Source organism: Panthera tigris, chromosome F2, assembly GCF_018350195.1.
Source record: "Panthera tigris isolate Pti1 chromosome F2, P.tigris_Pti1_mat1.1, whole genome shotgun sequence".
In the NCBI taxonomy this organism is placed as follows: domain Eukaryota; kingdom Metazoa; phylum Chordata; class Mammalia; order Carnivora; family Felidae; genus Panthera; species Panthera tigris.
The window spans coordinates 7,465,943-7,485,600 of record NC_056676.1 but is presented as its reverse complement, the minus strand read 5'-3'; the positions used below and the strand labels follow the sequence as shown (position 1 = coordinate 7,485,600).

The window sequence follows — 19,658 nt, the reverse complement described above, 5'->3', positions numbered from 1 at the left end:
TTCTCCTCAGTGGGTATTCCTGCCTTGTCCTTATCCCCAATTCCCTTCAAATTCCCCCACTGACCATCCACCTTACCCCGGCTAGACACCTTAGCTTGCCCCTCTTTGGATATCTGCTAACAGCGCTCAACTACTTCATGCTCTGGCTTCCAAGCAACCTATTAGGTCTAAACCTACCTTCAGAACCACATCACTGGCGTCATTAGGATCGCGACTCACGGTCCTCAGTGGCAGAACGCATGTCTTGACTCACATCTGCACTCTACGTGAGCCACCCTCCATCAGTTCTACAGCTGTAGTTATCTACTGCTGTGGAACAAACCATCGAAAACTGAATGGCTTGAAACAACAATTATTTCTTTGGCCAATGAATCTGCAATCTGGGCCAGACTTGGCAGGGTAAGTTCATCTGTGCTCCACATGGCACTGACAGGGGTGGCTCAACAGCAGACAGAAGGATCTGTGTTCAAGATTGCTCTTTCACGTGACCGGCAAGTTGGTGCTGGCCGGGAGCTCAGCCAGGCAGGGCTCAGGGTAACAGCCTTTGTGCCTCTCCATGTAGACCTGTCCATGTGTTCTGGGCTTCTTTACAGCATGATGGCTGGGCTACAAGAACAAACACCCCCCAAGAGAGAGCCGGGCGGAAGCACTAACACATCTTTTGACCTACTTACTAGTAAAAAACAGAAATGTCACAAATGTCACATAGCATAACTTGCATTCCATGCTATTAGTTGAGGCAGTCTCAAAGGTCTAACTGGGTTGACTGCACCTTTTTGTGGGGAATCGGCAAGGTTCTGGGAGAGTCCATGGGGCAGGAAATGTAGCTACAGCATTTTAGCAAATAGAGTCTTTCACATCTACCTCTCAGACTTGCCCATCCCAATGCTCCTCAGCCCCCTTTTCCAACAAAACCACTATTCTCTAGGTCAGTGTTCTCAACTGGGGGTAATTCCTCCCCCCAGGAAATATTTGCTGAAGCCTGGAGACATTTTTCATGGTCACAACAGGGGGCCGAAGGTTATTAGCATCCGGTGGGCAGAGGTTCAGGGATGCTGCTAAACATCCTTGACAGTTTCCCCACAATGAAGAATTATCCAGCCCAAAATGTCAATAGTTACAAGGTTTAAAAACCTTGCCTCAGAATAAGAGCAATTTGATTATTCCTATTTTACCCCAAACTGCACTATGCTTTTTGTGAATGATCTCCAACTATAAATTGGTTGAGAGTAGGCTCTCTGTGGTAATGTTTCTGTATAACTGTTGGATATTCTGAAGAGGCTGAGATCATATTATTGTTTTAGTGTCAAATCCATTATATACAATTACTGTGTTGATTTATGGGTATTTTGTCTCAGGAAAAGATACGAACCTACCTTCTAGAATCAATGCAGCATGAATGACTATTCAAACACTGGCCATTTCCTGTCAGGACAAAACGAGGCCAAAGCCAAGCAGGGGGCATGGGAAACACTGCATCGTTTCCTTCACTGCTCACTTAACTCTTCCTGGCAGACCCACGTCGAAGGTTCTGGGCACCAAACAGTAAGTCACAGCAAATATCTAGCCTCGGCTGAGAATTCCTGCGACTTCACCTTCTTCCTTTTGGTTCCAAACTTGTCCCCACATTGACTTCTCTTTTCCCATTTAGCCCTGCTGGAATTTGTTAACCAGGTTTCAGGCTACCTATATTGGGACTGATGAGGCAATCCCAGAAATGGTTTCCCTGGCATCTCAGCTGCAAACATCATGGGCACTTATCTAAAACACTGACCCCTCAGGCCCACCCAGGTTCTCAGGTGCCCACAGCGTATCTTTCTATCCAGAAAATGAGACTGACCAAACAGGTAGAAGGTTCTGACAGAGGAGCTCAGGTGGTTACTTCTTTATCCACACAACTACCAAAAACTGTGCCATAAGTGATCAGAGCAGGGAGCAATTCAAAGCCATCTACACTTGACTTGGAATGTGTGATGATGTCATAAAATAGTTTATATTCTTAATTATGGTTAGGTGAATCCAATAATTAAATTTCAGTTTCTTTCCTAGAGCAGACACTCTTTGGGTAGAGAGACATGAAAGCATGTATAGAAAATAGAATTGAGAGGAGAGAGAACATATTGGAATAATCTTTACCCCAGATAATCTGTCAAGCTGTTAATACTCATGCTGCAAAAAGTTGGCACTGCCTGTAAATAAATGAGTGCTCCCAGAGTCTTATACTCCCTCAAGTCAGAAACCCTTGAGAGCTTGTAGGTAGCTCAGCCATTTAAGGTGAAGCAGTTTCGTGTGTATAATGCTTAAGAGCTGAATGCCAATACCAGTTCTTTTCATTTACTGTTTGACTTAAGACAAGCTTCTGATACTTCTGAGCCAGTGTCTTGGGATGGTATTTGTAAAGCTCTGTCACTGTAATACCACTAAATTCTGGATAAATTGAAAAAAAAAAAAAAACTTTTTAGTACACGACTTCATTCCCAAGAAAGTAAGAAAAATTCCCCACTGTCAAATAAAAGAAGAAGAAGAAGAAGAAGAAGAAGAAGAAGAAGAAGAAGAAGAATAGTAGTAGTAAAGAGGCCATCAGCAGAAATTTAGTGGCAAGTCACCAGCAACTGCTAGGTCTGGAGTTGCGCTTAGGGTAAATGTCAACACCCAGGCCTGGGGCGGGGGGCTGGAGCTACACAAGGCTGGGAGCTGGACCTGAGCCTTCTGAGGCAAGCCAATAGAGTCTACGCCCTTAGTGAAAGGTTGGGCTCCAAGTAATCACAAGCAAAGGAAGCCCAGCAGAAGCCTGATCTGTCTCTACAAAGGTTCTAGGTGAAGAAAGATTAATAAAGATAAAACAATAATAACAATAACACCCCCAAGAATTGAAAACATCCTTTCACGTGTGTCTGGAATAAGGTTAAAAGCTAAAGGTCTAAAAATATAGCCTAATCAACTAGAAACACAACACAACAAAATAAATCCAAAGACACAGATGATATCTACGCATACGTAAACACACACATTCTGAATGACTAGGGACAGTTAGAAGTTCCTTTACAAAGAACAGTACGGACTCTGGAATCAAACTATTTGGATTCAAGCTCTAAATTTGCGATTTGCCACCTGTGTCACCTTATGTGAGTTAAAAAAAAAAACCCAAAAACTTGTGTATCCTTTACTTTCATCATCTGTAAATGGAACAATGATACTGTCTACCTCCTGGGTTATTGTGAGGATTAAATAAATAGATCTAAAACACGGAGACCCGACATAGTAAAAACCTATATAAGTTCACTATTAATGTTGCCATCTGCTTCTATTCCACATTGTAGTACAGACGTAGATAGCATCTTAGGACAAGAAAAGGTATCGTCATTCACATATAATGTGGCTGCCTTCACAGATCATTCAAAAAGTGTGTGAAAATTTATTCGAGTTATGATTAATATATTTATTATTTATTAATATATGTATATATTATCAAATTATTTATTATATTATAAATTAATATACATTTATTAGAATTACTAAGAGGGCTTACCATAATGGCTAACTATAAGCATTACATAAGAGGCATTGATAACAGATGAAAAATTCAATCCTGCAATGTACAAAACATATTATTCATGAGCAAGTTCAGTCTAACTCAGAAATGCAGCTTTACTGTGATAAATTATTTTACCTATATGAATTATAAATATTTATGTTTATAAGGCATCACGTTTGGGAAACATGTCTTAGATAATTGTGGGAATTTATTAAATATGGCCTGGAGTTAATGATGGTACATAATTGTATTTACTGTGAACCACCTTCAACTGAAATGAAATTAACTCAGTTGATTCCTTCTTGTCCTTTCTACCACTAAACCGAACTAGGATCTTGGGCTATTTTTTTCCCACTGCAGCTACACGGAAGGGCATGAATTACACAAACACGCTTCATGGACTTTCCAAGCCTAAGCCTCATGTTTGCTCTTCACCACAATGTAATGCTGCCTCATCAGATTAGACTACGTAACTTCCCAAGGTTCTTTCCACACCATAAACCAGCTGATTCATACAACCATAAAACTACTGATGTATTTCTAGAATCATATCCCAAGAAATATTAAAGATCGCATTCTTCAGAATTCAAAAATGAAAGAAAATAAAAGACCATTCACAGACAAATGATGATAGTGTCCCAAGAACTAAGGTCTGTGATTAATCTGCATTTGTACTATAAAAAATACATTTTAATTCGACCACAAAAATAAGCTAAAACCACAGAAATAAAGAAAACATTTTGTATAGTTTATTTAATCAAAATTAATTTTTAGCAAAGTTTTAAAAGTCTACCAACCTCCTTGGTAAACATGTCTGCTACTTAAGCAACCTCATTCTATTTGGTATCACTGATGTTGATTACATGGATACTATTATTAACAAAGGACTTTCAACATTTTCAACCTTATTTAAAACCTTCAGTTCAAAACTATTAGCCTATGTTATTCATATATAATGAAGTCACCACCAAGTCCTGAGATTAATGGATAATTTTTCTACTGAGAGTGCGATTTCAAGTTTTATCACTTCCAGACTTACCATAAAACACAGAACTTCTGAGGTCCCTTAAAGTTACTAACAGATTCTAGAACAGTAGTAAAATTACACCCATATTAACAGTCTGACACCTACACAGCTTACCCTCTCTACATAATTAGAAAACAAAAAGTAAAATATTAACCAAAATACAATTCCTAATACAATGAATGCAAACGCCATTTATGGACATAGTGTTTGCATCTTAGTGGCCATCCTACAAGACTTTACGACTATAATAATGTTATTAGCATTACCCCTTGCCTCATTTCAAATTGCCACACAGAACAAACAGTTTTGGAAACATGAAGGTTTGTTCACGGAGTATGCATATTAGTAATTTGTATTTATCCATATCATTCAGATCAGCTTTAAAATGTCAATATATTAATAACACAACTGCAGGTTGATTTGAAGAAGATCTAATAGAAAAAGCTAATCTCAGAAGACTTAAAAAGAAAACTGAGAACCAATATGCAAAATTAGTTTAAAAAAAGGAAAATTAATAGAAATTAATCATTTGGAAAATGATTATTTCATCCATATATTTAAACTTTTGAAGGGAAAAAGCATTTGGGGCTAAAGTTGCTTATCTTAGTTTCTTTATAAAGCAAACCATAATATAATGCCTGTTCCTATATTCATTTTAAATATTTTTGGATCAATAGTTTAAACTCAATAAGAACATACTAAAAATCGTACAAGGCAGGTAATCTTGAAACAGAAATAGATCATTTCAGATGATTAGAAGATGAAAAGTGGCAACAACATTTACCATTTGCTTCCTCTTGTATTTTAGGTTGATGATTTATTTGCATTTCTGCAAAAATAAAAGTGAAGTACAGTTAATAATAGATTTGTCCGATGATATTAAAAGTGGGAGAAAATGAAGGGTGAGTTAACTCTTTAATGGTAGCCAAATCCTTAGGTTGATTTGTAACTTACATAGGGCATATAATGTTGCCAAGACACATCTTTACATGTGCTTTTATTTTCACTGTGAGAAATAACTATACATCTGATACAAAGGTAAACTATCAAAAGGGACATTCTGGGGACAACTGAGGAACGTTCCATAATATCCAGTTGTATCAAGATCATCTTGTAATATTCCATTATATGTATGTATGTATGTATGTATGTATGTATATATATATATGTGTGTATATGTATATATACATATATATCACATCTTCTTTATCCATCAGTCCATCAGTTGATGGACACTTGGGCTATTTTCATAAAGACAGAGAGAGGCAAACCAAGAAACAGACTCTTAACTAGAGAGAACAAAGTGATGCTTGCCAAAGGGGTGGTGGGGAGGGAGTGAGTTAAATGGGTGATGGCGATTAAGGAGGGTACGTGGGATGAGCATTGAGTGTTGTGTATGTAAGTGATGAATCACTGAATTCTACTCCTGAAACCAATATTACACTGTATATTAACTGACTGGAATTTAAATAAAAACTTTTCAAATAATCATCTTGTATTTTCTTCTCCTGAAGATTTCATTAATCCTCACCTTGAAGACAGAGTTCAATTTCTGAATGAATTACACCCTGAGACATAAAGGGAAGCCATCTAAGGAAAAGAAAGAAGGAAACAAGAAAGAAAATTAATTTTTTTCTCAATTTTTCCAATAAGCTCAATTCTATACTAATTTTGAACATGAAAAGGTAACTATTTAAAAAAACAGCTTGTTATAAAGTCAAACAATCCAATCTACCGTGTACTCCTGATTGTGGTAAGAACGATATCATAACGGTGGCTTGAAGAATAGAACACATAAATTGCTAAACCTGCTAACCACCTACCTCTCCGGGTTTATCAGTGCTCAGTCACAACACTCATAAACGCACCTGGGGCTCCAGCAGAGAACTGCCCCACCAAGCTGTAATGAAGGCAAGGGCTAGTCTCAGACTAAACCTGATACCTGGGCTAGGCTAGAAAGTGTGGCCCACCCATTGGCCCAGAAAAAGAAGTTCCCTCATTTTCATACATCTTCTGTGGAGGTCTCTATCTTGCTTTCACATGACTTCCTCTAGTATCTTTTCCTCAGTGTCTTAAAGAGTAACGGTATTACCTTAAAACTTGATGAAAATATTACCACTTTGGAAAATGTGCTTATGCTAAATAATAGCTCATCCTGACAACTTCCCTCTAAATCAGCCAAACTTCTGTGTTAGAAGCTCCATGTCGTCGAAAAAGCCAAGGCTAAACTCAGAAAACCAACGTTATCATTTTCTGGCTTTGTGACATTACCCTCTTAAAGCTTCATTTCCTTGACTAAATTATCTGTCTCACAGAGCTGCTGTGAAGCTGAAGTGAACAGTCACGTAAACATACTTTATGCACTATTAAGTGGTACATAAATGTTACTATTACATCATAATAAGCACAGTTATTGTTATCTCACATTCAAACATACTTCCATTCCTTCCATCCGTCTACGTCTATTCAGTAAGTGTTTAGAAAGTGCCTTCTGTGCACCAGGTCCTTTGCTAAGTGCTGGGGACACGGGAAGAACAATAGAGACAGGGAGCCTGAGCTGAAGGAGTCTCAGTGTGAAATGTGGAAACAGACATGTAAAGGTATCGATGTACAAAGAGCTGTAGGTGGATGTATAGAAATACTTGCAGATATTGTAGGAAGAGAAAAGGAGGCTGACCAAGCCTGAATGGCAAGAATGGGGAAGTACAAAGGAATGAAGAACAAACAAATGTCAACAAAGAGGTGATACTTGATCCGAAGGGCGGGGGTGGGGGGTAAGGAGAGGTCTGACAGGCAAACCAGAGATTGGGAAGGGCATCACAGGGAGAGAAAACAGCATCGGCAAAGGTACACAGACAAGGTTCTACATGGCTGAAGCATAGGAGGCTGCTGGGAAGGACACGGGGGCAAAGGGGAGTGGACCCCATGTGAGGGTCACTGAAGGGGAGGTCACTGGAGCTGCGAGTGTCGAGTGTCGAGTGATGCAGAGGTGGGGCTGCGGGACTCACTCCACCACTCTGGTCTTGAAATCACCAGATGATGCTAACGGGCGGGGTAAAAAGGTGGACCGTGTTCTCCTCAGCTCTCAGGACAGCTCATCTCTCTGTTTTTCCAAAGCTTTGAGAGCTCCTATTTCCTTCTGACCACTTTCACTCACAGTGTTCTTTCTTTCCCTTTTCTGAAATCTAATAACACGTATAACTTACTTTATGCGTTTATTTAGCCCCTGATTATGCAATTTTGCTTTCTTTTGGTTTATGTATCCTGTCTTTGCAGCAAGATGGTCGTCTCCACAGTTTCCCTGATAAGCCAGAACAAAGGAGGTCAACTTTATGTTGAAGAACATAGTCTTTGGATTTCACACACGGTCAGACTGCCTGGCTCCACACTGCTTAGCCACTGATTAGCAATCTTCGTCTCTGTGAGCCTCGATTTCCTCATTTGTAAACTGTAGATAATAATGGTGCCTACACAATAGGGATACAAGATTAGATACATAAATTTATCACGGTATCTGATGTGTGACAAATGGCCACCAAATATCTGTCACTACTGTATCTTCTCACTGCCAAACCCAGTACTTTGTACTTAGTTGGGGTTACGGTTCCATTTGGGGTGACTGCCATGCCCCTGCTTTGCAAATATGTCATAAAGAAGTAGACCGTGAACACTAACCTTTACACCAGAAGTCCTGCCTCTCATCGTAGCTGACTGGGGCAGATAGGGACACCTGATCCATGCTTACTCAATCGGTCTTCATATTTTCACACAAGAGACACAGAAACTGTCATCAGAAGGTACTGACGATGGAGGCTTCACAGCATCTGTATGTTAAGGCCAGGTGGTATTTTGGAGCCCAAGCCAAAGATACGGCGGAGAAAAGCCTGCGCACAGAGAGAAGAAGCTGGTGTAGAGAGGCAGAACAAAGATGTTCAGTGAAGAGACGCTGTGGAAATGCAAACAGAGGGACTGGCTCTCTGATGACTTTCTAATTTACAATGTCTAGCTTTACTTCTTTATTGATGGCTTCCACGAGAGTCACCTTCCAAGTTGCCCTTTCTAAAATTAACTTCAGTGAACTCCTCATCCTTGCAGCAAACCAGGCTTTATCGACTGACCAACTGAAATTTTCAAAGTCATACTCTCATCTTGTCTTTTGTTTCGTCCGTGCATGGAAGCATGGAAGGTCCCTAGTATGGCTTCTCTTTTTTTTTAGAAGATACGCGGCTAAAGCAAGGTTGTGGCCCTGAAAGCTACTGAGACTTTTGAGTACTGGAAATCTACTAATCTGTGTATATGCTAATTCCCTCTGGTTTGTTCCAGGTATGGATTTCTTAACTTGAAATCACCAAGACTATGAACTCTTAATTCCCATCAGTCACCATAATTTCTATGATGCTAACGGTTCTATAGCGTCATTAGATACTGACTCATGAACTCTGTCTAATTAACAGAACAAGATAAATCTTGGTTGCTGTGGATGATGCTTATTTGCAGCACAGGCATATTTTCTTCTGAAAAAATGGCTCTACATAGCTGCCTAGGTCTGTGTCCACACCCATCCCTTAATTTCTATCCCAGAATGGGCTACAAAAGAAACTGAGAGGATTAACCAAGACTAGTTGTTGAGGACTGTGAACCATGTTTTTGCATTAGGATGTGAAAATTCCCCCCAATCCAGTGAACAGAGGAAAATATTGGAGCAGTATGGCTTGAGGAGCATGATGATATTAAAGGAATGGAACAAAAGGTAAGCAGGAGGAGCCTGCTTGCCCAAGAACAAACACCACACACGTTTTGCAGCCACCAGCAGAAGCATGCTTAAATACCCCCAGACCACCAGGGGCTTCCCTTTCGCTGGCTAGCTAGAAAATACAAACACAGAAACAAAAGAAATTTCTCTAGCCTTTTAAGGTTAAAGTGGACAACCATGGAATATGTATGAGTGATGTCGCCCTTAAATATGTGGGCTGTTTTTGGGGGGAAGGGGCATAAAAAGGTGACATAGAGGAGATTTTGTCTGAGATCTATTTTAGATATGGCCACCATTCACTCACATCGAAAACGGCAGAAGAAATACTAAATGCTTGTAAGAAGGTTCTACGTCTCCACCCCCATCCCGAAAAATGAGCAAGACTCATCCCTGCGCCTCATTCTGTCAGTTTCCCACCATCACCACTTGTCACTTCCATACTGAAGAATGGCTCGAACTGACAAAAAGAGCCCGGAAATCTGCAGCAGCACAAATACATGCTCAGAATAGCAAGAAATGATTAATAGTGGCCTCTTTCAGGGGAAAAAAAATCAGTAAAGTTAAGTGATTGCTCACTGTCTCGTGATAATTTTTATTATTGTCTCCCTATAAAAATATAGTATTTTACATTTCTGTAGTTTGTCAAAATTTCAGTGTCCTTTCTTATCGATCATTTCCCCTATTTCCCAGAAAGGGAAAATAAAACTCTTAGTACATAAGCTGAATTCTTTTCAAAACAAACAAATACATAAACAATTTTTACTGAAACACCTGAGGATGTTACGGAGGAAACTGATGTAAAGAGGAGGAGACCTCTAAAGTTCCTTCCACTGGTTTTTATTAGTCCTCCCTCCCTTCTTGCCACTCCTTTTTCCCTCCCTCCTTCTCTCTTCTCTCAGTTCCTTCCTTCCTTCCTTCCTTCCTTCCTTCCTTCCTTCCTTCCTTCCTTCCAGTATTGGCCAAGTCTGTGCTTGGTGCAAGAAACCATGTTGGACAATAAAAACAAATGTATGAGAAGCTTAAGAAGCTTATCATCAAGTACCTGAGACAAACACATTTGTAAACAATGACAGTAAATGACACTGTGTGGTAAGTATTGCACAAAGGTCTAAGTAAAGCTCTAAAGAACTGTAAAGAGAAACACTTCTGGTTGGGCAAGCAGAGAATGCTTCGTGGCATGGACAGCATTGGATACTGAGCCTTGAAGGATAAGGATTTCACCAAGCAGAGGAAAGAATAAAATGAGCTAAGACATGTGCGGTAAGAGAGTATTAATGTCCCTGGAGAATGTCTAGGGAAGAGAGCAAAATGCACTTTATTAGGGAGAATTAGGAGAGAAGATTAGAAAGGTTGTTGGGGAGACAGGAGGGGTCAACTCATTTTACACGTGGCACTACAAACTAACACCTTAACACATAGCTGGCCTGGGTGTAACACTTCCCTTGTCCACTATGGTGATGTGAAGAAGCGTGCCCTTTAAACTGGGCTGCCCTGACTCCCTTCCTGACCCTCTCCACAAACTCAATCCTGCTCTGTCTATAACTTAGTTTATGATTCATTCACAAATTCTTCAAATTTAGCACACACTTCCTGAGCACCTACAACATTCTGGGATAAGTCTGTCCTGTGGACACTGAAGGTGTTGATGACCCCCTTCTAAGGGCATGGACCTTCATGTGTGATTTCCTCGGAAGACACGCCAGAAAATAAACACCAGAACTGGCACAGGCAGCTAAGCACGGAAGATGCTTTGTGAATGATCATGACGGAATGGTAGACAGGGGATCACCAACCTTGCTTCCGTTTAAGAGCCTCTTGCATCTAATGCAGCCCTGCCAATGCCTGAGCCACAGAGATGAAACCGCAGAGACTGCGCCCCTCTCTGCCAGACGGTGAAGACACAAAAGTCCCAGTTGTGGTTAATCAACCAGTAACGTGAGAGTTTTTCAAGACCGAGATATCCTGAGACAAATAAACTGTTTATTGACACAAATATCTATACCAGTGGAATATTAGACTTCTGGGCTCACTTTAAGAATCACTCTTGGGGCGCCTGGGTGGCTCAGTCGGTGAAGCGTCCGACTTCGGCTCAGGTCACAATCTCGTGGTCCGTGGGTTTGAGCCCCGCGTCGGGTTCTGTGCTGACAGCTCAGAGCCTGCAGCCTGCTTCAGATTCTGTGTCTCCCTCTCTCTGCCCCTCCCCTGCTCATGCGCTCTCTCTCTCTCTCTTTCTCTCAAAAATAAACATTAAAAAAAAATTTTAGGGGCGCCTGGGTGGCTCAGTCGGTGAAGCGTCCGACTTCGGCTCAGGTCACGATCTCGCAGTCCGTGAGTTCGAGCCCCGCGTCAGGCTCTGTGCTTACAGCTCAGAGCCTGGAGCCTGCTTCAGATTCTGTGTCTCCCTCTCTCTCTGACCCTCCCCTGTTCACGCTCTGTCTCTGTCTCAAAAATAAATAGACGTTAAAAAAAAAAAAAAGAATCACTCTTAGGTATTGTATTAATACTTCAAAATATGTATTAAGTGATAATTTTGTTTATACATGTCTTATACATATTTAGACCTTTTAGATTCCATGTTCTAATGCCCAATTCTTCATTTAAGGTGATTTGCCTTAGGGCTTATAGTGTCTTCATTGATGCATGCCCTTCAGTTCAGTTCAGTAGGTATGTAACTTTAAGCTATTGTATTTCAGGATATACGGTAGGGATTGAATAGAAACATAAGACGTAAGTCTGACCTGAAGAAAGTCTTGTGAGAGCTAGAAGTCACATAGACATAAATACAGAAATACAACTACAGAAAGTGAGTGCTGAGTTAACATTATGTACTTTGGTAAAAATAGGGAAGGAAGGGACAGTTGGCCCAACCTGAAGCTTTAGGAGAGACCCCCTGGTACAGGGGACACAACCTCGTGTTGATTCACGAGTAAACAGAGTGAGAGCCCACAAGACTCGAGGCACCAGGAGAGCACCAGAAGTTGGGCGAACTCAGGTGGCACAGCACCAGCTGAGAGGAACACCCAGGGCCGGCCAGGAGCGGAGAAGCACGGAGTCTCCCCCAGGGTGCGCGAGGCTGGCGCGAGCTGCAAAGGGTGCTGTCTCGAGGGTGTGACAAAGGCCTCCTTACCCACTCGGCTCAAATGCCTGCCTCGCATGCCTGCAGGGCTCACGATTATTTTAATGGAGCAACAGACCCTGTTTTCGACAATCAGACGATGTTCAGGATTCCGAAATGGTGGGTGTGGGCCTTGAGTGGAGGCAGCATTCCATTTACAGAAAGTACCCAGGATTTGCTGATAGTCTAGTCTACCCAGAGAGGAGAGCTTTTGCAGTCTTCTTTTCTTCCACTCTTACATAAAGGAAATGATCTCAACCTTCCTAAAAAAAAAAAAAAAAAAGAAAGAAAGAAAGAAAAAAGAAAAAAAACCTGACTGGAAATGAGGCTGGAACACTTTAAAAGTGTTAGCTGCGACACCAACTCTGAGGAACACTGTGCAGCATCCTGTCCTTATTCCTTAGGATAATACGCCTCAGGGTCACTCCACCTATCTGACCACAATTTGCTTCTGAGAGGACAAAGCAGGTCACGCTGTTCTGTCTTGGCAAGTCAAGTTAGAGAGTTTTTCAAAATATCATTTATTTGTATTTAACATTTCAATTTTTCCTCCATAAATCACCTTCTATTTAGAACGGCCCTTAGGTGGGTCTTTACTTCACCTAACCTGCTCCCACAAGCTAATGCCAATTTCATTTCCGAAGCCAGTGAGGAGTAATGAAGGCAACACTGAGAGGTTCTTGGCCCTCAGTGTCCTCAGGCTGAAGAACTTTGCCATTAACCATTTGTGAATCTAGACCCACCGAGGTCAAGTGGGTTGTCCAATATATTGGTAAATAACATTGTTTCTACTAAAAGGTAGATCCTAACTTCTTTTCGGTGATGTCAATATTAAAAGTCTATACACAGGCATGCACACACATGTATAAGTCTGGTAACATACAGAAAAATCTGGAAACCTCTAATTTAATGCTAATAAATCTTGTGGTGGATAGTACATCGTGAGAGCCACTCAAATAGTGTACTTGATTCAACAGGGCCCCCAAATACTCATGTCCACACAGAAGCTCAGAACGGACCTTATGTGAGGATAGGCTCTTTGCAGATGCAATAAATTAAGGCGAGGTCATACTGGAGCAGGGTGAGCCCTCGTCGAATGGCTAAGTCCCCATAGGAAGAGAAGTGACACAGAGACACATACGTAAAGAAAACGAACGGCCAGTGACCGCAGAGGCAGAGATTAGAGGGACGCAGCTCTCCACCAAGGCTACCAACCGGTCACCGGGAGCTACAAGAGGCACGGAAAGTTCGTTCCCCAGAGACCGCAGGGGGGCACGACCCCGCTGATACCTGAACTTCAGACTTCTGGCGAACAGAACGAGGAGAGAACAAATTTCTCTTGGTTTAAGCCACCAAGCTTGTGGGGATTTATTGCGGCGGTCATAGGAAACTAATACAAACAGTAAATCAGAGTATTTACTTCAGTTCATGGTCAGATGATCTAGACACAAATTTTGCTCGCTCCAAACTCAGACCGCCAACCCTTGTGCGGAGAGGGTAGAAATTCAGCGGTGTGTACTCCTATCTATGCGAAATGTACAAAAAGCAGAAAAATAAAATCCTCAGGTATAGAAATAAAACAAAACCATAAGGATGTGGGTGTCGAGTTGAAGAGGAGAAAAGAAAAAAGAAAAGGGAACGCAAATGCTCGCAGGAAGCGTCTGTGATGCACAAAAGCGTCCTCTTCCTGTAGCTGTGCTTTCTAGTTCACGTTTTCCCGCTCAACTTATAAAAGGAACGAACGCTCGGTGGTCTTTCTCTCGGCCCTAATTCAGCTGTGCTGCACATTCTGGTCCTGTGAGGGGAGCATCAGAAGCGTACCGAGATTTTCTTTCCGTTTCCCCTGTGATGTATACACTTGAGCGTCTCTGCTGCCTGCACCCCAGAACTCATTAGCCGTCGTGAATGCACCCGGCACCCCACGGTGGCCGGCTCCCCATCAGGCCTGAGAGGAGGCCGGGCAGTCCCGAAAGAGAAGAGGTCCGTCCAGCTCCTGCGTGCAGCGTGGGTCTCCCGTCCTATTAGAGCGGCCTTCCAGACTCACACCTGCCTTGCTGACAATAAGCTGTCCTTGACCTTTCACATGCAGAGAGAGGCTCTGAAGGCACAGAAGCACAGAAGCACAGAAGCACAGAAGAGGACCACAGCTGCCGCGAGGTCCTCTTCTGTTGTAGAAAGGAGCCTGCTGGGCCTGGGTTCTATTCTTGGTGCCGCTACTGTTCTGCTTCTTTGAGAATTAAGAAAACAGGGTCTGCCTCATCTTTTCACACCGACAGACAGGAGGGAATGATTTTTGCAACTCACTTTTCTCATCAGGGTGTTGTGTGAATGGGCATCGGCTACCATTTTCTCAGGACCTATTACTGTGTGCGGCACACCAAGTATCATCAGTCGGTTGTGTCGGAACAGTGCATATCTGTTGTATCACTTTTGGTCAGTTCACGTATTTCGTAATTAAACTCTCTTCAGCCTCAATCCGGTGAAACTACATTTAGCCATCACTTGCGTTTCTTCGTTCCAGACAAGGATGTATTAGCTTAGTGCAGACATGACCTAAGGTGGTGCAGGGAGTGATGGTGGAGGCAGCGGGGGTGACGGTGGCCAGGGGCTGGCAACACTGATGACAGGGTACATACATGTAGGCCTGAACGGTGTGATGAACACACCTAAATAACCCCGAGAAGAGTTCACATTTAAAAAAGAATCAGGGGCGCCCAGGTGGCTCAGTCGGTTAGGTGTCCAACTGCGGCTCAGGTCACGATCTCACGTCTGCGGGTTCGAGCCCCACGTCGGGCTCTGTTCTGACGGCTCGGAGCCTGGAGCCCGTTTCGGATTCTGTGTCTCCCTCTCTGTCTGCCTCCAAAAAATAAATATTTAAGAATTTTCAATAAAAATAAAAATAAACCAACTGTATTAATGTGCCAAAGTATACTAGAACCAAGAATAATATCGTAGATGAATCACTCCCTAGCTTTTGTGATGCGAGGAATAAAATACAGCTTCCCTTCTGCCCCTGTGATGCCTGTATGCTGCAGGTGGGAGAGGTTGGGAGGTGACACTCAGTCCCTTCCAGCGTATTTGTCACTCAGCAAATGGCGATTCTGTGTACATGTTACCTTCTGAAAAAGCACTGGGAGAAGGAGAAGTGTTTCTGGTGGGGCCAGTTAGGTCATGCTGGCAGGAGAATTTGAATAGGAACTTAAAGGAAGAATGGGCCTTCCTGAGTGAAAGCCAGCAAACTCCAAGGGACAGAAGCAAAATGGAACAGAACTTGTCCCAGCAACGAGAGATGGTCTAATATCACCGAGGTCTGGCAAGAGGACAGTTATGAAAACAAACGGGGGAGGGTGGGAATAGAGTCAAAGCCTTCAATGGAAAGGTCATGAGGCTGTTTTGGTTTGTTTGTTGGTAGGCAATAGAGATTACTGACGATTTTTGAACAGGGGAATGACGTCATTGAAACACTGTCTTAGGAACAACATTTTCTGTTTCTTGAAAACTTTCAGGAAAAAACTGTTGCAAGAAGTACTTAAGAAAATTCTAAAACAGAGCAGGAGAAAAATGAAAGAAGAAAAGATAAGCTAAAGTAAGAGTGATGCTTGTGTCAGAGCCGGATTAGCTAGAAAGTGCCTCAGCAGAGTCAGAGTCCTAAGAGAGTGGCCAGCAGGGAGGACCAGAAGAGAAGGAATCAAGACAGTCCAGAACCTACCGTGACAGTCTAGTCAAGGGCACAACCGGAATAAAGGAAGCGATAACAGAAAAGGAGGGGTGTGTTAAACAGGCCCTGTGAAAAGGAACTGACTGAATTCAACGACTACAAAGGCCCAAGAGAGGGACAGCCCGCTGTGGTTCCCACGGCTCCTGCTCGGTTAGTCGCCCCCAGTCACCTCTGGCTTACGGTTTTTAGTGGCACGCATTTAAGATTTTTTGGTTGAATTGACTCACTGTCTTCCGCTCTGTTTTTGGCTTCGCAATTCAAGTTGCAGTTGTTCTGACGTCTCCGAATCTGATGCCTGAACCTGAAAGCCATTCTTTGTCTATATTTGTTTTTTGCCTCGTTTCCTGTTGATTATCTATCATCTGTTGAAAGAAGGCCGTAGGGCCCCAACATTGAGGATTCAAAATTGCAAAACAGAACACCAGGTTTCTTCCTCCATGTCCACAATAGATTGGAGTTTTGCGTAGAACCCTATCATAATTCAATCCCGTTCCTGGGTCTGGGGCCCACCCTCTTCCCTGTGGTGAGAACCAATCATCAATAGCCAGCTGGGAGCTTCTGGAGAGAGAGGACTCAAGGGTCTAGAGAGCAAGGCTTGAACCTGGAGGCAGTAGGACCGGGTCAGAAATGGCTATCAAAGGACGGGGAGTGGGCGGGGATGAGACCGATGGTACTTAAGGATACAAACTTGCAGTGAGCAGTAAGCAAGCCACAGAGACCAAATGCACAGTGTGATGAATACAGACAATATTGTACGGTAATGGTGTAACGTAATAAACATTGTTCCAAAGGCAATCATAGTACAATATACAAAAGTATCAAAATATCACATTTTGATACCTTAAATTTGTATACCTTAAATTTACACAATGTTATATGTCATGGGGCTCAAGGGAAAGCCTAAGTTATCTAGATTTTAACCTTTGTCTTTCACAGGTTCAATTCTGAGAGTTCTTGCCACAATTCTTGCTAAGTTCCCTTATGAAATTGGTATAATACTACAATTTTAAGTAATGGAAGTAAAGTAAAGCCAACATTTAAACAAACATTCCCATGATGGAGGTAAAAATTTCCAGTATTAAACTTTTGATCCTCGTGTGATATATAGAGCACACCGAAATAGTAAGAAACGACGAGAAGATTTCTTTGCAATGCTTAGCGATAGGTTATTCAAACAATCAACGAGTAAAGATGATGTGGAATACTGGGTAAGCGACACAAACCCCCATGCCTGGAACACACACCGGCTCACGCACACACAGCATTACCCACATCGCAGCACACTCTTTGAGGTACCAGAGGGACCAGCACTACCTTTCACAGGTGAAGACGGGCTCGGGTGCGGCACCAGGCTCTCTGGCCACGACCCTGTCACAACACCAGTACTGGGATTTGTCACTGGCCTCACAGCGCAGCAGCACCTTCTGAAGTTTGCCGAGTGACACTGCTTCCACTTGACACGTATCGATCTGGTGCAGGAGGCAGAGAAAAGCCCCACGGAAATAACATGAGTCCGCACACAGCAAATGCGGGCAGTAGTAAGAGGTCGAGGACAGCCAGCAGCAGCCCGGTACTTTAGAAGAGATAATGTTACCACAGTTAGCATCAAAAGGGGAAAGAAGGAAAGAAGAATAAGCAAGTTACTTTTATCTATCAAAATAAAATTCTGTGTTTTTTTTTCTCTTCTGCAGTTTTATTTTACCCATTTGTGGTAGTTTCTAATGTAAGAAATAAACCCTTCTACAAAGGCTTCTGGTTTGTGGCTTTTCTCTTACTCAGATTCCTGCTCCTGTGACACAGTTTAGTAGGTGGTCAGATTGAAAACCATGAGCCCTAATATGCAAAACCAGTTTTGTTTCCATGAATGTTGATATCTTTGGAGACATGTAGAAACAAATTTTCCCTTTCCTTCCTTCCTTCCTTCCTTCCTTCCTTCCTTCCTTCCTTCCTCCCTCCCTCCCTCCCTCCCTCCCTTCCTTCCCTCCTTCCTTCTTCCTTTCCTCTCTCTTCCTTCCTTCCTCCCTTCCTCTCTTTCTTCCTTCCTCCTTTCCTCTCTCTCCCTTCCTTCCTCCCTCCCTCTCTTCCTTCCTCCCTCCCGTCCTTCCTTCCTCCCTTCCTCTCTCTTCCTTCCTTTCTCCTTCCTCTCTCTTCCTTCTTTCCTTTCTCCCTCCCTCTTTTCCTTCCCTCCTTCCTTTCTCCCTTCCTCTCTTCCTTCCTTCCTTCCTTCCTTCTTCCCTTCCTCTTTCTCTTCCTTCCTTCCTCCTTCCTCCCTCCCCCCTCCCTTCCTTCATTCCTTCCTTCCTTCCCTCCTTCCTTCCTTTCTCCCTCCCTCCCTCCTTTCCTTCCTTCCTTCCTTTCCTCCTTCCTTCCTCCCCTCCTCTTTCTTCCTCCCTCCCTCCCTTCCTTCCTCCCTCCCTTCCTCTCTCTTCCTTCCTTCCTCCCTCCCTCTCTCTTCCTTCCTTCCTTTCTCCCTCCCTCTCTTTTCCTTCCCTCCTTCCTTCCTCCCTCCCTCTCTCTTCCTTCCTTCCTCCGTCCCTCCCTTCCTTCTCTCCTTCCTTCCTTTCTCCCTCCCTCCTTTCCTTCCTTCCTTCCCTCCTTCCTTCCTCCCTTCCTCTCTCTTCCTTCCTTCCTCCATCCCTCCCTTCCTTCTCTCCTTCCTTCCTTTATCCCTCCCTCTGTCCTTTCCTTCCTTCCTTCCCTTCCTTCCTCCCTTCCTCTCTCCCTTCCTTCCTTCCCTCCTTCCGTCCTCCCTTCCTCTCTCTCTTCCTTCCTTCCTTCCCTCCTTCCTTTTTTCCATGCTTCAACACCTCCTCTCCTGTACTTTCCTCTATAAATAATATATAGAGCATATTCTTGGGCTTGTTGTGGAAGGGCATCCTGGAATCTTCACTCCTAAACAGAGTCACTTTGTCGTGTCAAACACTCACTGACGTTTCTAGAGAGCGGTAGGACCTAAAGGACATGCTATTCTGGTTGGAATCAAAAGAACTCCTTCACACATTACTTCTTCATAGATTCTTGTTGAGAAAAACCACCTAAAATTACCTGAGGAAAGGGTCATGAATTCAATCAAGTCTGCAATGATCCCAGAAATGACAGCTGACTATTAGCCACTGTTACCCTACTTTGTGGTAAAAATACAAATGCAGTACTGCTTTGTATTTTCTATAGGGGTTACGTGGTCTTACCAGCTGCCACACTGTTACCAGTTTGAGTTTCAATGTTATATTTGAAGACCTACTGCCTGGCTGTTAACTCTCGATGCCGTATTTGTTACTAATGGAAATCTTTAGGCCAAACTCACATTACTAGTCCAGGGGTGTTTCTGTAAACCGACTACGATTGTGCGTGTTCTCAGGTGCGCCTGGACAGCCTTCTTGTGCCTCAATCCCCAGTGAGCCTTTACGAGGCACATTTCACAATACACATCACCGGTTGCAGGAGATGTGCTTGAAGCCCCACCCACTGCCTTCTAGGTCCCTTTCTGGTCCCCTGCTAGTTTGGTCGATA

At 42.9% G+C, this 19,658-nt stretch overlaps 1 protein-coding gene across 1 annotated transcript in view; it reads right to left on the bottom strand.

Moving 5' to 3' along the window:
- The window catches only part of LOC122234887 (lipoxygenase homology domain-containing protein 1-like), a 129,042-nt gene that overhangs the window by 85,252 nt on the left and 24,132 nt on the right, over window positions 1-19,658 (bottom strand). Inside the window, exons 5-7 of the mRNA XM_042972887.1 lie at window positions 17,463-17,721; window positions 6,094-6,152; window positions 5,347-5,391 (exon numbers count right to left, since the gene is read on the bottom strand). Of these exons, the coding sequence (XP_042828821.1) occupies window positions 5,347-5,391; window positions 6,094-6,152; window positions 17,463-17,721 (363 nt within the window). The remainder of the gene's footprint in view (window positions 1-5,346; window positions 5,392-6,093; window positions 6,153-17,462; window positions 17,722-19,658) is intronic.